The 17,453-nt window shown below is 35.9% G+C and overlaps 1 protein-coding gene across 1 annotated transcript in view; it reads right to left on the bottom strand.

Annotated features, from left to right (window-relative positions):
- The window catches only part of PIGK (phosphatidylinositol glycan anchor biosynthesis class K), a 136,895-nt gene that overhangs the window by 90,008 nt on the left and 29,434 nt on the right, over positions 1–17,453 (bottom strand). Inside the window, exons 4-8 of the mRNA NM_001077880.1 lie at positions 13,831–13,966; positions 12,042–12,153; positions 10,001–10,097; positions 6,225–6,342; positions 5,931–6,041 (exon numbers count right to left, since the gene is read on the bottom strand). Of these exons, the coding sequence (NP_001071348.1) occupies positions 5,931–6,041; positions 6,225–6,342; positions 10,001–10,097; positions 12,042–12,153; positions 13,831–13,966 (574 nt within the window). The remainder of the gene's footprint in view (positions 1–5,930; positions 6,042–6,224; positions 6,343–10,000; positions 10,098–12,041; positions 12,154–13,830; positions 13,967–17,453) is intronic.

Below are 17,453 nucleotides of genomic sequence, written 5' to 3'. Positions count from 1 at the left end.
TATTTCTAATTGTGTCCTGTTACAAAGAGAATGAAAATAAGAATATTCACTAAGAGTTTCTGAATTTGGGGGATCAGATAGGAAGAAAAAGTAAATGTTTCATCCTTATTCACCAAGGTATATCCTACCAAGTTGTTGACAGCTTAAGGAAAAAGATTTCTTTAAATCTGGAAAAAAAACATTAAAGAACCCATAATACTTTATAAACACAAAGTTATAAAAATTAAAATCATCCTTATCAGTTCATTCAGTCTCATGTTATTAATTCTTGTTCCTCTTGAACACAGTTTTTTTTTTCCCATTAATTCTTGCAATCTCACCTGAGGATTAAGGGTGATAGGGACAGTGATAATTCCAAGAAATCCCAAGGTTTTCATTAACATTCATATGATTTTCCCAAAGAAGTGGGTGCCTCAATCACTAGAGATTGTGGAAGGTATAGCCACATGGTACATCCTTACTAATAAACCCAAATTTATCTTAGTTCTTCTACAATAAGAAACCAAAGGGACGTCCCTGGCAGTCCAGTGGTTAAGACTCCATGCTTTCACAGCCAACGGCCCAGGTTCAATTCCTGGCTGGGAACCTAAGATTACATCTTACAAGTTACTCAGTGTGGCCAAAGAAAGAAAGAGAAAGACCCAAACCTGTGTTCAATAATTCCATGGTTCAGTATTTTAATTTGGAGAGATCTATAATAGATCTATAATTCATTACATTTCTAGCATTTAACTTAATTTTGGCAAAACTTTAAGGTTTCAATTTACTGAGAAGATTTGGGAAACTAATTTGAAAAACTCAACTAAAAGCTTTTTACCCTACTTATGTTTATAGAATCCGCCTGCCAATGCAGGACACATGGGTTCAATCCCTGGGTCAGCAAGATCCCCTGGAGAAGGTAATGACAACCCACTGCAGTATTCTTGCCTGGGAAATCCCACAGACAGAGGAGCCTGGCGGGCTACAGTCCATGGGGTCATAAAAGAGCAATTAAACAACAACATATTTACTTACTTGCTCCTAACAATTATTTAGATTACTTAGGGATACATCATACCCAGTTATTTTTCTTTCAAGCCTAGTGCTGATAATTCTAAAAAGATGTTTGCTTTAACCAACAACCTTAAATTAGCTTTTCTTCACTAAAAATATCTCAGATCACATAACTTTGAAAAGCATTTCAGTTAGTTTCTGTTAACATTTCTGAGAATTTCAGAATGCCCAATCTTTATGAGCTTGAGGTCAAACTAACTAAATAAAGCTCTTTTACAAAATAATTTTGCAGTACCATCCAGAGGCTACACATATACATGCATATCTACAGCATAAATATGTAGATACACACAGATGCAGAGATCTTATAGTTACCAATATTAGTGAAAAACACACCTAAGATTTTTTTATCTGCCCAATCTCCAAATATTTCTTCCCCCTCTTTTTTTTCCTGAAGAGAAACAACTGCATATTTAAAGAATGGATCTTAAGTCTCAAAGAAGATGGGAATAGGAAATCTGTATCACAAAGACACAGATTAAGTGCAGAACAACTGTCTCCAAAGTCCCAATATCTACAAGTATTCTGAGATGAACAGAAGAGGCTTTGGGACTCACAAAAAGGAATGGCATGCACCCACCTGTTGCTGGAATGTTTCTTTCCCTCTGGGTGTATTTAGCTTAGGGTATAAGGCCAAAATAAATTCTTACTAGGCGCTGAATATTTTCAGTTCCTCTAAATGTTTAAGGAAATAATTTAGCACTTTACCCCAAAAATCCCTGTTTCACCAACTTTGCAAGGGGCCCATATGGGGCCATTTTAGTTGATGCTGAAAAACTTACCTAGGCCCTTAAGAACAATTTCTTTTCCAGTGTCCCAGTTGTTCACAATTGAACAACAATTCAATTGAACAATGATTGTTTTAAGTATCTTTTCTAGGTTTAATTTTTCATTAGACTTCTGCAAGGATTCTAGTGAAGTTATTTTGAAATTTTGAAAGCTTTTGGAGACTTCTGCTTATTAATTAAATCAGGTATTCCATTTGGTTTGTTTGACTTGGGAACCCTTGTTTTTAAGGGTACTTATTAAGTGACGTGCAAAGAACATAATCAATTTGATTTTGGTGTTGACCATCTGGTGATGTCCATGTGTAGAGTCTTCTCTTGTGTTGTTGGAAGAGGGTGTTTGCTATGACCAGTACGTTCTCTTGGCAAAACTCTATTAGCCTTTGCCCTGCTTCATTCTGTATTCCAAGACTAAATTTGCCTGTTATTCCAGGTGTTTCTTGACTTCCTACTTTTCCATTCCAGTCCCCTATAATGAAAAGGACTTTTTTGGGTGTTAGTTCTAAAAGGTCTTGTAGGTCTTCATAGAACCATTTAACTTCAGCTTCTTCAGCATTACTGGTTGGGGCATAGACTTGGATTACTGTGATATTGAATGGTTTGCCTTAGAAACGAACAGAGATTATTCTGTCACTTTTGAGATTGCATCCAAGTACTGCATTTCGGACTCTTCTGTTGACCATGATGGCTACTCCATTTCTTCTAAGGGATTCTTGCCCACGGTAGTAGATATAACGGTCATCTGAGTTAAATTCACCCATTCCAGTCCATTTTAGTTCTGTGAAGAAAGCTGAGCGCCGAAGAATTGATGCTTTTGAACTGTGGTGTTGGAGAAGACTCTTGAGAGTCCCTTGGACTGCAAGGAGATCCAACCAGTCCGTTCTGAAGGAGATCAGCCCTGGGATTTCTTTGGAAGGAATGATGCTAAAGCTGAAACTCCAATACTTTGGCCACCTCATGCGAAGAGTTGACTCATTGGAAAAGACTCTGATGCTGGGAGGGATTAGGGGCAGGAGGAGAAGGGAACAGAGGATGAGATGGCTGGATGGCATCACCGAATCAATGGACGTGAGTCTGAGTGAACTCCGGGAGTTGGTGATGGACAGGGAGGCCTGGCATGCTGTAATCATGGGGTCGCAAAGAGTCAGACATGACTGAGCGACTGAACTGAACTGAACTGATTAAGTGACCTTATTGTGTTAGGACATTCTTCCTAACATAATTCTAGGTTGATTTTAGTAAAGCTTTGCCATTTTGCTAAATAACTACAGCTTCCAGGATTCATAATTCTTAAATATAAAATAAGTAGGTGTGCTGGAAGACAGTGTGCTCAACTATTTGGACATACAGGATCACATTTCTTCTAGCCAGACCTTTGGTTTTCTCAGAGCCAAACTAATACCTAAAAGGACTTGTGGTGGGGTTGGGAATGCTGGGGTGTTTCACAGTGTATCTTGTTGCACACAAGTTTTCTTGAGGTTGGCAGGTGACCGAGATGTCAGTCTAACCCATTCTGTGACCAACTTATCCTAACATGGGCATCCCTGGGTTAAGTGATGACCATTCTGTCAACTTTTAAATGTCTGACCTGTACCCACGAATCTTTGCAGCCTTTTGGCTTCCAAGATACCCATGAACAATGGCCTTTACTTCACGTGCACACTAAAACAAATGCATAGTAACTAAAAAAAAAGAAAATAGAGACTGAGGAAAGGTCTGAATCAGCAGACCTCAGAGAATGGGGACTGCAGACTGATGCCACGCAAAAGAAAAGCTGCAGCTGTCACTAGTCGTTCTCAGCAGGGAATCTAGGAAAGGATTCCAGATGGGGACATACATATAAAACCAACACAGTTCCCAATACGGAATCTGGAGACAGAATCAAGAGACTAGTTTTCCACTCAAAATACTGAACTGTGGAAAGCCAATTAGATCATGAGCTCAAACACACAAAGCACAGAGCTCAACCAAAAGGAACCTGCCAATGGCCCTTGGAAAGAGCAAGAAAGAAAACGAACTCAAAAGAGTTCACAGGGTGCCACGCCTGTGTTTCCTGCTGTCCCTGAAAGCCATGAGAAGTTCACTTCAAATCTCATTGCTACCACCTGTTAAAATCTAAAATTCAATGAAGTAATTCAAAAATGTATTGGGCTTTATTAGATGATTCATCATGGGTAGACAACATCCCATCTAGCAACTATAAGAGGGCTCCCAGTACCACACTTGTTTTGACTACTGTAGCTTAGCAGCATAGTTTTTTGAATTCAGGGATTGTGACATGTCCAACTTTGCTTTTTTCTCAATGTTACTTTAGTTAGTAGGGTGGGGTCTTTTGCGGTTCCATACAAATTTTAGGATTAGTTGTTCTAATTCTATTTTGTAAAAATGCCTTTGGTATTTTGATAGGGACTACATGAAATCTGTAGATTGCTTTGGATTTTGGAATATTTTAACAATATTAATTCTTCTAAATCAGAATCATGGATTTATTCTCCTTAATTGTGTCATCATCAATTTCTTTCATTAGTACTTAAGAGTATTCAGAACACAAGTCTTTCACTTCCTTGGCTAAATTCATCTTTAGGTGTTTAATTCTTTTTGATGCAATTGTAAGGGGGACTGCCTTAATTATTTCTCTTTCTAATAGTTCATTAGTGTGTAGAAATTAAATCAATCTTTGTATATTAATCGTACAACTTTACTGAATGGTAACATTTTTGTATTCTACAACTTTAGTTCTAATGGTATTTTGGTAGAGACTCCAGGGATTTCTATAAAACGTCACCTGCAATTAGTGACAATTTTACTTCTTTCCAATTTGGATGCCTTTTACTTCTTTCCTTGCCTAATTTCTGTGGCTAAGACTTCCAATACTATATTGAATAAAAGTGGCAAGAGTGGGGATCCTTGTCTTGTTCTTGATCTTGGAGGAAAAAGCTTTCTGTCAGCTTTTCATTGCTGAGTATGTTAGCTATGGATCTTTCATATATGGCCTTTATTATACTGAGGGATATTCTCTCTTCACCCACTTTGCTAAGAGTTTTTATCATAAATGGATGTTGAATTCTGTAAGATGATTTTTTTCTGCATCTATTGAAATGATCATATGATTTTTATCAGTCATTTTGGTAATGCAGTGCATCACATAATTGATTTGTGAATGTTAAAGCATCCTTGCATCCCTGGAATGAGTCCCACTTGATCATGCTGCATGATCCTTTTCAAAGTATTGTTGGATTCAGTTTACTAGTACTCTGTTGAGGATTTTTGCACCTGCAGTCATCAGGGATATTAGGTTGTAATTTTCTTTTTTTGTAGTATCAATTCTTTTGTTTTGGTGTCAGGGTGATGCTAGCCTCATAAAGTGACTTTGGAAGTGTTCTTTATTCTTCAATTTTGTTTTCATTTTTTTGAATAATTTGAGAAGGATTGGTATTAAATTTCTTTAAATGTTTGGCAGAATCACCTGTGAAGCCACCTAGATCTGGACTTTTGTGGGGAGAGGGGGGAATACTAATTCAGTTTCATTACTAGTAATTGGTCTATTCAGATTTTCTAATTCCTCATGATTTAGTCTTGGAAGATTGCATGTTTCTAGGAATTTATACATTTCTTTTAGGCTGTCTAATTTGTTGGCATATAACTGTTCATAATGTTCTCTTATGATCTTCTGCGTTTCTGTGATATTGATTGTAATTGCTTTCTTTCTTTTCTGAATTTATTTGGGCTCTTTTTTTCTTAATAAGTCTGTCTGGCTAAAGATTTGCCAATTTGTTAGCTTTTCAAAGAACCAGCTCTTCGTTTCATCAATCTTTTCTATTGCCTTTTTAGCTGTTATTTCACTTACTTCTGCTTTGATCTTTATTATTTTTCCTTCTACTAACTTTGGGCCTTGTTCTTCTTTTTCTAGTTCCTTGAAATGTAAAGTTAGATGGTTAAGAATTTTCTTGTTTCTTGAGCCAGGCCAATATTACAAAGAAATTCCCTCTTAGAAACTGCTTTTGCATCATTCAGCGTAAGGAAGAGTACCCTAAAAGTATGAGAAAGGTTAGCACGGCTATCGTGCTATAATCAAATCAAGCAAATACTTACAAGGTCATTCATATTAGTTTGGCTAGCTGGATTAATTTCCTCCAAAAATTCTAAGACATAAAATGTGTATCTATCCATAAGATGGACTCCAACTGCAGGATCAGGTTGATGCTATGAAAAAGCAAAAGAAAAAAAGTACATGTCTAATAAGACATATGATCATTAAAACAAAATATTTAAAATATAATCAAAATTTCCACCTAAGATATAAAGTCTACATAAGTAATTTCAGAAATAGCTACATATTTCAACAACAATGCCATTTACAAACAGGAAAAAAGAAAATGTACCTACCGAAAGTGAATCTTCTCCCACTTGGCTACTAGCTAAAGCCATTATGTTAGGAGAATAAAATCTCTCATACATGGATGCTCCTTGACAAGTATCAATAATAAATAGTAGTTCATTGTAGCTGAAAGAAAAGTGATAGTATCTATGACATGAATCATGCTGTTAATCATACATTGATTAATATTTTATAATACTTCCATAAGATGTTTAACTCATATCTTAATCATTTCATCAGCTAAAAATTTGCGATTTTTCAATAGAATTCCCAATATAAATCTATACTAGAAAATTTAAAGGTAAAATCATATCTGGGGAAACCACTTCAACAGAGTGCAGTGGTTGTACCACAAAGTGGCTGCCCAAACTCTTTTCCCTTCCCTTATCTATGACACATAACTCAGAGTCCAAACAAATGTTTAATTCAAAAAGCACTTCTCTGGCACTCACACAGTCCTAGAAACTGAGCTAGTTTTAGAAAAACACACACACACACACACATATATATGACAGTCACCATACTCAAAAATCTCAAAATCTAACTAGAAGACAGAAACATAAACATGTAACTGAATCAGAATATGATGAGTATTACAAATTTTATTGAGGGCCTACAGCATGCCTGACACTAAGCTAGGGATGCAATATAGTCCTTGCCCTCACTAGTGTAGAGTCTAACAAAGTCAAAAATGTTCCAAGAGCACTGAGAAAGAAACAGAGGGAAAGGCAGGTCACAGAAAGGTGATGTGTCTGGCAAGATCAGTGAGAGATGAATGTTCTTTAACAAAGAAAGGAACAGCACATTCCAGCAGAAGAAAAAGCCTAAATAAAGGCACCTAACATAAAAACTATCAATGTCTGGGGTAAAGGAATAGTATGGTGCAGTTCAGATCTAAAATTAATTTGGTAAAATGGAGAGAAATTAGTTTCAAAAGGGTAATGTGTTACTTGCTCAATCGTGTCCAACTCTTTGTAACCCAAGGACTGTAACCTGCCAGGCTCCTCTGTCCATGGAATTCTCGAGACAAGAATACTGGAGTAGGTTGCCATTCCCAAGGGATCTTCCTGGCCCATGGATCAAACCTGGGTCTCCCGCATTGCAGGCATATTCTTTACCATCTGAGCCACCAAGGTAGGGCCAATCTATAAAGTATCCTGTGTGAAGTTTGGATCTTACCCTGTAAATCTGAACAAGCCATCAATGGCTTTTTTAAAGTGAATGAATAACATAATCAGCTCTACATTTTAGAATGAGCTGCTTCACTGATGAAGGTGAAAATAGGAAGCAGATAATATTTTCTCAGATACTGAATCTAGGTAAACAGCTAACACTACACCCAAAAAGAAAGCACGAAATCTTAATGATATCTAAGCAGATGATAGAAGGTACAACTAATATGACACATTTGTTCTGAGACAAAAATCTGTGGATACTTCTGGGAATTAGGACCATCTAAAGGTTACGAGAGGCAGTACAATAAAACAATTAAGAGAGTAAGCTTTGGGACAGGACCACTTAGATGTGAATCCTAGCACTAGCACTTAAAAGCCATGCAAAGTTTGGCAAGTTATTTAAACTGTGCTCAATTTACACACTTGTAAGAATGAGAATCATAACGTATCTGCCTCATGGAGTCATTAAAATTAAACAGAACACCACCACATGGCAACACAGTGCCAGTGCCTAGTATACATTCAATAAACATAGCAGTGAATAAGATAAAATCAGTACCAAGCAAAAGCTGTCTCAATACTTCTATACTTTCTCCTTATGCTTATAATCCAGTATTTTGAATATTTAATTTGTAGCATAGCTGTGTATGTATTTCTCTTTTCTCCTATATTTTAAACACTTTGAAGGTGCCATAAGCATCCTATTCCCCTCTGTGCCATATGTTTAGAAGGTAAACCATAAGCATGTATTGAGCATAACCAAGTTAAAAGCAGTTCAACTGATACTTTATTTTTTTAATTGATTTTTGATTGGAGGACAATTGCTTTACAATGTTGTATTGGTTTCTGCCTTACATTGACACGAATCAGCCATAGGTATACACATGTGCCCTCCCTTTTTAACCTCCTTCCCACCTCCCATCCCATCCCACCCGTCTAGGTTGTCACAGAGTACCTGGTTGAGCTCTCAGCATCACAGAGCAAATTTCCACTGGTTATCTATTTTACATATGGTAGTGTTTATGCTTCAGTCTACTCTCTCAATTTGTCCCACCCTCCCCTTCCCCACTGTGTCCACAAATCCATTCTCTATGTCTGCATTTCTATTGCATTCATCAGTACCATTTTTCTAGATTCCATATATATGTATTAATATAGAATATTTGCTTTTTTCTTTCTGAGTTACTTCATTCTGTATAACAGGCTTTAAGTTCATCCACTTCACTAGAACTCACTCAAATCTGTTCCTTTTTATGACTGAGTAATATTCCATTGTATGTATGTATGTGTGTGTGTGTGTGTGTATATATATATATATATATATATATATATACCACAGCTTCTTTATCCATTCATTTGTTGATGGATATTTAGGTTGCTACCATGTCCTGGCTGTTGTAAAGAGTGCTGCAATGAACACTGGGGTAAGTAAAAGTCACTCAGTCATATCTGACTCTTTGCAACTCTATACAGTCCATGGAATTTTCCAGGCCAGAATACTGGAGTGGATAGCCTTTCCCTTCTCCAAGGAATCTCCCAACCCAGGGACTGAACCCAGGTCTCCCACGTTGCAGGCGGATTCTTTGCTGAGCCACAAGGGAAGCCCAAGAATACTGGAGTAGGTAGCCTATCCCTTCTCCGGCAGATCTTCCCAACCCAGGAATCCCGACCCAGGAATTTAGAATTGTAGTTTTCTCAGGGTACATGCCCAGTAATGGGATCGGTCAAATGGTAGTTTTGTTCCCAGTTTTTACAAAATCTCCATACTGTTCTCCGTAATGACTGTATCCATTTAGGTTCCCACCAACAGTGCAAGAGGGTTCCCTTTTCTTTTTTTTTTTTTTTTTTGAGGGTTCCCTTTTCTCCACATCCTCTCCAGCATTTATGGTTTATAGATTTTTTGATGATGGCCATTCTGATTGGTGTTGAGGTGGTATCTTATTGTAGTTTTGATCTGCATTTCTCTAATATTTAGTGGTAATGGGGATTTTTTCACATGCTTATTAGTCATCTGTATGTTCAACTGCTAATTTAAATTCACTTAAGTCCATATGACAACTTTCAACTAAAAGAGTGCTTACCACAGATTACTAATAATATATCATTGTTAATGTGAGCTGCTACAAATTTTATACTAATACTAATTTCAGCATTTTTTCCAAAGAAGAAACAATATATTGCTATCACATGAAGAGTTCAAGACTGTGCAAAAAGCAAGAATAAATACAAGATAAGAAATAAATGTATGTTCACAAGCCCCCTAAATAATGGGGCACTTGGTTACTAGGAATCTTATTTTCTCCAAAAAGGATGAGAAATAACAACAGGTAAGATCTTATAAGGTGAACTTTTTCCATGCTCTAAGAAATCTAAATTTTTCCTTTAAAAAGAATTCAGTTCATACTTCTGTAAAATATAATAAAACTGCTCCTAAATGTGTAATTGCTAAAAAAAGAAAATATAATTCAGTTCAATAGAAACAACAAACGTAAATCTAAAGTTAGAAGAAGTAACATAAAAATAAGTTTAAATCTCTTAAGATGTGTAAATCTACTAACCATGGAAAAATTAGGTACTAATTTATCTTATGAAAAGTAGTCATTTATTACCGTCTTTTCTGCCACATTTGTTCAAAAGCATCTGCAAGTTCTATGTTGGTAATTTCTTCAGAATCTTGAAATTTCAAGAAACCATTTCCACCATGTCCTTATAGAAAGGGTCAGAAAGATCAAACAGACATTTTTTTTAAATGCAAACTGCAAACATCTAGATATTAACATTCACTTCATTCATGGCAATATTTTAATATCACTTGTTATTGTATATTCTAGGGTTAAAAGTAACTAATTTTTCTACTATACCAAATAAACAGATAAATGATAGACTGTGTAAAATATAGTAGATATACATTTAAGAGCTTTCTTATCATTCAGTTTTATAAAAGCATATTTATACTTTTTCACTGGCTCCATTATTATGTCAGAAATGAGTTTCCATAGATAAACATTTCTCAAATACCAGGCAAACACTTTTGGTGAGAAAGGAGTTGAAGACACTAACTAGTCCCTTAGTAAGCTAGCACTGTTCACAGTGTATACTTGAAACATTGTAACTCTAGGAAACGCAGTTTTCACCTAAAAAATTATGTTTTTATAACCATCAGCCACTGTACTATGAGAGCTGACCAAAAGATCATGACATTCAAAATGCATGAGAGAGCCATGCTCTCTGCCTGGATACAAACGTTAGCTTTACTACTTAATGACTGTGTTACCTTAGGCAAGTAACCTTTCTATGCCACAGTTTCCTCAGCTGTTAAGTAAGAAATGTATGAGTAAGACCATCACAGCATGCCAATATAGGCCCTTTGTGCCAATTTTAAAAGGTACTTCCCACTGCCTATCAAAGTAGAAAAATCTATTTCCGTGCCCCCTCAGAATATAAGCAGTCCTATGAGCTTAACAGTGGTTAGTATATGCCTTTGTGGGACAAAAAATATTTCTTCCCTCATTAGACACAATTCTATAGCAGGGCACTCACCACTCTAGTCAGACACTTAGTGCAGCGCACAACCCGTAAGTCATATATGATAGCCCTGAAAATCAGCACCTAAATCAGCACCTAAACTTTTTCTGTAAACAGCCAAGTAGTAAATGTTTTAGGCTTGTGAGGCATTTGGTCTCTGCTGCAACTACTGGACTCTGCCATATATTTTGACAATATTTAAAACAAATTTATATATTTTGAGAATACAAAAAACAAATAGATGCAACTGTGTTCTAATAAAACTTTATTTCATAAACAGGTAGCCCTTCCATGGGCCATGGTTTGCCAGTTCAATCTTTAACACTGGAATTTCTCCCATACTTGCAGTTATCCTGAAAGAGTACCAACAGACTCAGAAAAAGTTTGCCAGCCTATGTAATAGGAAGGCTTGTAATTATGCTAATATAATGATAAAAAATGGCAATAGGTATTATTTATTGAGGATTACTATATACCACACAATATTCTTAATCATCGTGTATATTAATTCATTTCATTCTCACAACCTAAAGATTTAGGTACCGTTTTTCAGGGCTATCATATATGATTACGGGTTGTGCACTGCACGTAAGTGTCTAACTAGAGTGGTGAGTGCCCTGCTACAGCGTTGTGTCTACTGAGGGAGGAAATATAAATAAAACCTTTTGTTGAGTACATCAAATAAAGCCAAGCTACAAGACTATACTTCATCCTATTTGCCACAGAGGAGTGCAAATTTCTTGTACATGTCAGGTAGACGAAAATGAAGTTTCCTGACTTCATTAACTCTGCTGGGTTAATTTATAAAGTTTATAAATTGACTGAATTTTTAAAGTTATAAATAAATGCACCATGATAAAGAAAAGTAAACCACTAAGTAAGAGTCACTCTCCTGCTGTATGACATCCAAAAATCATTCTACCCCTGTTTTATCATCAGCTGGTAAGTAATACACTGCTTTCAAATTTCACTTCAAGTTGTTATACATTATGAGAAAAGAGAACTTCATAACAAACTATTTTGTCCAAAAATAATTTAAATAATTTAATAATTTCTTTCCATACAAATTCCTTTCTGAAAAAGAGTCAGCATATTCTATCATTAAATATCTAAATTGAAAATTACCTGTCATATAAATAAGAATATTGCTCCGATCATCAGAAAGAAGACGTTTTGACCGAGGTGTGCTAGATGGAATCCTCCCAGTTAACACCCGTAAAAAATTCTCCACGGTTACCTGAGGAAAAAAATGAGAAATCAGATGAAATAGAACTTGAGTAAACCTATCAATTGTTTTCCTACTTTTAAAAACATTCCTTCTTCTTCCTGTATGTATTACTCAGCATAAATTAAAAATAAAACTTAAAAAGAGAAATATAAGTCAATTGAAATACATTTATTTAAATATACACCTCAAAGTAACTTTGTTTCCATTCTTTACAAAATACTAAAAACCAACAAAAAACTAGTTTGGGGAAAACTAAGCTGATTATAAACTTTAAAAGTTCAAATGCTATACAAAGTATTGCCAAAAACTGAAAACAGATTATTAATCTGTCTTCACAGGCAATTCTTTGGGAAGATATAAAATACAGAAATATAAACAAACTCAACAATAAGTACTGCAATTAATACATATAACTACTTAGTCAATTCTAGATCAACAACAAAAAGACAGGTCTTTAATAAATCATAAAAATAAAACCATAAGGATAGATCCATAAATAACCCCCAAATTATGCATCTTTAATTCCTTAATGCATTTTGTTACTTAAATTTCATTAGAGGTAACTTTATTATGTAAAAAAATTCCTAACACTGCAAGCCAGATTTTCCAACCAGGAATTTCTGCATCTCCAGGATGCTTTGAAAGATATTTAAGTTCTTGGAAATATAATGTTAATTTCAAGTTTTATTACACAGATCTAAATTTAAAAAGCTGAAAATCAACCCAGCTTTCTTGTTCAACTCTTCCCTAGGTGAGTACGTAAGTGTCTATGTATCTGTGTCTATGGGTGTATGTATAAGTTGTTTGGTTTACATTTTCCCAGAAGACACCAAAATGGTGTTTTTTTAAACAGGACTTCTTGTTGGCTAACAAAGAAGGGAAGTACTTGGTCTACATTTTACAATGACAAAAAAAAAAAAAAACAGAAAAAGTCCAACATTCACAAACATTTAAGTGTTGAACAAACATTTCTGAGTGCCTTCAGAGGGCTGTAAGAACTCACTAGGTATAAGACACAGAAGATACATGTCCTTAAGGGACTTACAGCCTGGGAAAAGATACTAATTTCTTCAAAACAGGTCTGGGAACATGGGAAAGTGTGTCTTACTTTTGGTAGGCTTAGTAAAAGGGGAAGGATTACTGAGGAAAACTTCATCAAGAAAGACTTGAAATGTTAAACATACAATCTATTAAATTTAAAGTAAAGTTTCAAAGGCAGAAAATATAGCACAGTGCCATTTTTTTAATATATTTTTAATCATATGTGCATAAAAACACTAGAGGCATATTAAATGTGGTTACCTTTAAGTAGTATCACTCATTTTAATATTTCCATAATTAATATATTTACTGAAAATATAAAACTTGAAATTTTAGATCAAATATGAAAAACAAAGAATACACTTACTATAAAAGGAAGCTGCTACATTAACCCTCAATAAAATAATACAGAAGCCAAGATAAAGTTGTTCTATCCAAGATACATATATGAAATTTTCATGCTGTGATACTTTTACTCATATATTGTTTCCTTAATATGAACTCCAGAAACTGCAGATTGTCAAGGCTACAGTGAAAACCGTACAAAGTTTAAAGAAAAACAATAAGATTATTTTATTCTACCACTATGTTCGAGCTTAAAAGTGAAAGCTACATTTCAAAATGTTGCCACATTAAACATTTTACCTCATAACTTCTATAATCCACTTCTACATCATCTCCATAGACATTCAGTTCCATATTCTTGTGACTATACACTGTAGCTGGTTTAGGATTTCTAGGGTTGCATGCCATATCATCTGCAAGCATCAGAACAATGTGGCTAGGAAAAGAAAATTTTAGTAAATATACCATTTCAATAAAACCAAAAAGTTAAAAAGATATACTTTATTTATATGCTAAGTCACTTCAGTAGTGTCCAGCTCTTTGCAATCCTATGGACTGTAGCCCGCCAGTTTCCTCTGTCCATGGGACTGATTCTCCAGGCAGGAATACTGGAGTGGGTTGCCATGCCCTCCCCCCAGGGGATCTTCCTGACCCAGGGATGGAATCCATGTCTCTTATGTCTCCTGTATTGGCAGGAGGGTTCTTTATCACTAGCACCACCTGGAAAGCCCATATTTTATTTATATCATGTGGCAATTATTTTCATTCTTTATTAAAAATAACCCAAAACAATTATTGAGCACATATTTAAAAGTGCTTGTATTAAAAAAAAATTTTTAATATGTACCTATGTAGTGTAAGTTTTAAAGAAAAGAAATCAGAACAATCTGGCATGAACTTATCCACAGAACTGGGAGTTACTAACTTAATTTTTTTTCTAATACAGTATACTTTATGCAATGTAGCAAAAGGAAGCTAAGATGAAAGAGCTACACTGAAGGCAATGGCACCCCACTCCAGTACTCTTGCCTGGAAAATCCCATGGATGGAGGAGCCTGGTAGGCTGCAGTCCACCGGGTCGCTAAGAGTCGGGCACCACTGAGCGACTTAATTTTCACTTTTCGCTTTCATGCATTGCAGAAGGAAATGGCAATCCACTCCAGTATTCTTGCCTGGAAAATCCCAGGGACGGGGGAACCTGGTGGGCTTCTGTCTATGGGGTTGCACAGAGTCGGACATGACTGAAGCGACTTAGCAGCAGTCCTCCCCAAACACTGCTTTTAATTTTAGTAATATCTGACACTCTCAAGACTTACAGAGTTAAACTGTGATAGTCCAAAAATTTTACTTTTCAGAATCTCAAATGCTTGAGTATGAAAACATACAATCCATCAGCAAGTGCAATCTCTGTACCACAGGAACACATCTCCAGTGCGATCATTCTTCACTGGCTCCACTCCATCCCCCTGACATCAGCCACCATCATCTCTAGATGATGCTGGACTAGATGCTGGAATAGCTCCCATCTGGCTGCCTGCTTCCACTCCCATCTCCTATGGTTCGTTCTCCTTAGAGCCACCAGAGAGACCTTCCTTAAACAAGTCAAATCATTAAACTTTCTCACTTAAAATCTTTCAAGGACTCCCCATGATAATCAGAGGAAAACAGAAACTCCTTACATGGTCTGCAAGGCTTAATGTGGTCTCTGTCTCTCTCTCTCTGTCTCTAACTTCACCCCTAACACCCATGTTCACTATGTTCCCTCCAAACTGTTCAGGAATATGCCAAGCCTTTTCCAATTCAGGGGCTACTGACCAAATTTAGACTTCTTTCCTTCCAAATCTTCCTATCATTCCAATCTCAGCTAAAGTACTCTGTTCTCACTACATGTTTTCTTTTATACAGGTCATTTACAAATCTGAAATCATTTCCCATCACCACCCCTATTAGAATATGAGCACTTCTCTGAGGGCAGGGGCTTTTTCTGTCCTTCACTGCTGTACCACTCAGGCTTAGGAATAGAGCCTGGCATATAGCAGACATTCAAGAAACACTCACTGAGTGAATGAAATGTTTTCATTCTTTGTGTACATTTTTTTGAGAGAAAATTACAATGTCTCTCTTAAATGCTTCTCATCTTGACCTTACCATTAAAACGAGTGAAGATGAATCAGGCAATCCTTTATTCTACCATATATTTGAGCTTCCCAAACATAAGGGAAAAATTAATGTGGCATACATAATTAGTCTGGCAGAAGACAGCAAGAAGAAAATGTTCTTCTGCACATGTTTCAAATACACTAAAGTTCAGAACTGAAACATTGTGATTTTTCTTAAAAACTGGCTTTTCTATTTTGAAAGGGTTCCAACCCTGCCACATTCAAAGATCAGATCTTCAGCTGTTACTGATTCATTCTCACAAAATGGTTAAAGTTATTGCTCTTAAAATGGAAAATATATCTTTTCATTTTAATAACTTAAAATGATTTATATTAAGTTATTAGCAATCATATCTTTTTTGTTATAAAACCACTATTAAACAAAAATGAACTGACCTATAAATCTCAATATAAAAATAAGATTATTCCTTTAGGCCATGTTTTCAGTTGAAGGTTAATTTCATTCCTTGAAATTAAATGTCAATTTCATAAAGAAGTAGTCACTTTAGCATAAAATTATAAACTTAATCAACACTTTTCTGATAGATAATTTTGAGCTTCACTGTAAGTACTATAACCTTATGCTAACATAATCAATATATCATAAAAAATCATGGTATCTGGAGATAATATATGAAAAACCAGACAGAAAATAGACTGAATTTCAAAAGTTTACAAATCCAACCATATATTCTAATGCATTGTTTCTAAAAGTTAAGAAATGTTCAGAACTCTTGTCTGGTGGAAAAAAATCTGATTTGGTCCAAGTGTCAAATCATTTATATATGAAAGTGTGTCTGACTCTCTGCGACCCCATGAACTGTAGCCCACCAGGCTCCTCTGTCCATGGAGTTCTCCAGGCAAGAATAGTGGAGTGGGTTGCCATTTCCTTCTCCAGGGGATCTTCCCAGCTCAGGGATAGAACCCTCAGCTCTCACGTCTCCTGCATTGGCAGGTGAGTTCTTTACCACTAGCGCCACCTGGGAAGCCTCCATTTATATATATGATACTTAAATACATAATGAAACTAAACTCCTTAGGTTTATATTTCTTATAAAATTATTTGCTGTTGTTATTGTCAGTCACTAAGTCATGCCTTTGCAACCTCATGGACTGCAACACACCAGGCTTCCCTGTCCTTCAATATCTCCCACAGTTTGCTCAAATTCATGTCCATTGAGTCAGTGATGCCATCCAACCATCTCATCCTCTGCTGCACTCTTCTCCTTTTGTCTTCTATCTTTCCCAGCATCAGGGTCTTTTCCAGTGAGTCAGCTCTTCGTATCAGGTGGCCAAAGTATTGGAGCTTCAGCTTCAGCAGCAATCCTTCCAATATTCATTATATTCAGGGCTGATTTCCTTTAGGATTGACTGCTCTGATCTCCTTGTAGTCCAAGGGACTCTCAAGAGTCTTCTACAGCATCACAGTTCAAAAGCATCAATTCTTCGACACTCAGCCTTCTTTAAGGTTCACATCTATACATGACTACTGGAAAAACCAAAGCTTTAACTATATGGACCTTTGTCAGCAAAGTGACATTCTTTGCTTTTTAATATGCTTTCTTAGGTTTATAAAACTACAAATAAACACAAAATTATAAATTAGATTCTAACAAATCTACCAAACTAATAATACTCTAAGAACACTAGCTCTATTTGAAGGATGACACTATTTTACTAAAACTAAATGACTGCTGGCTTCCCTGGTGGCTCGGTAAAGAGTCTGCCTGCAATGCAGGAGACCCAGGTTCAATCCCTGGGTCG

The sequence above is a fragment of the Bos taurus genome, chromosome 3 (genome assembly GCF_002263795.3).
Source record: "Bos taurus isolate L1 Dominette 01449 registration number 42190680 breed Hereford chromosome 3, ARS-UCD2.0, whole genome shotgun sequence".
In the NCBI taxonomy this organism is placed as follows: Eukaryota; Metazoa; Chordata; class Mammalia; order Artiodactyla; family Bovidae; genus Bos; species Bos taurus.
Note: the sequence above shows the minus strand (reverse complement) of the source record. Positions and strands in the feature narration are given on the sequence as shown.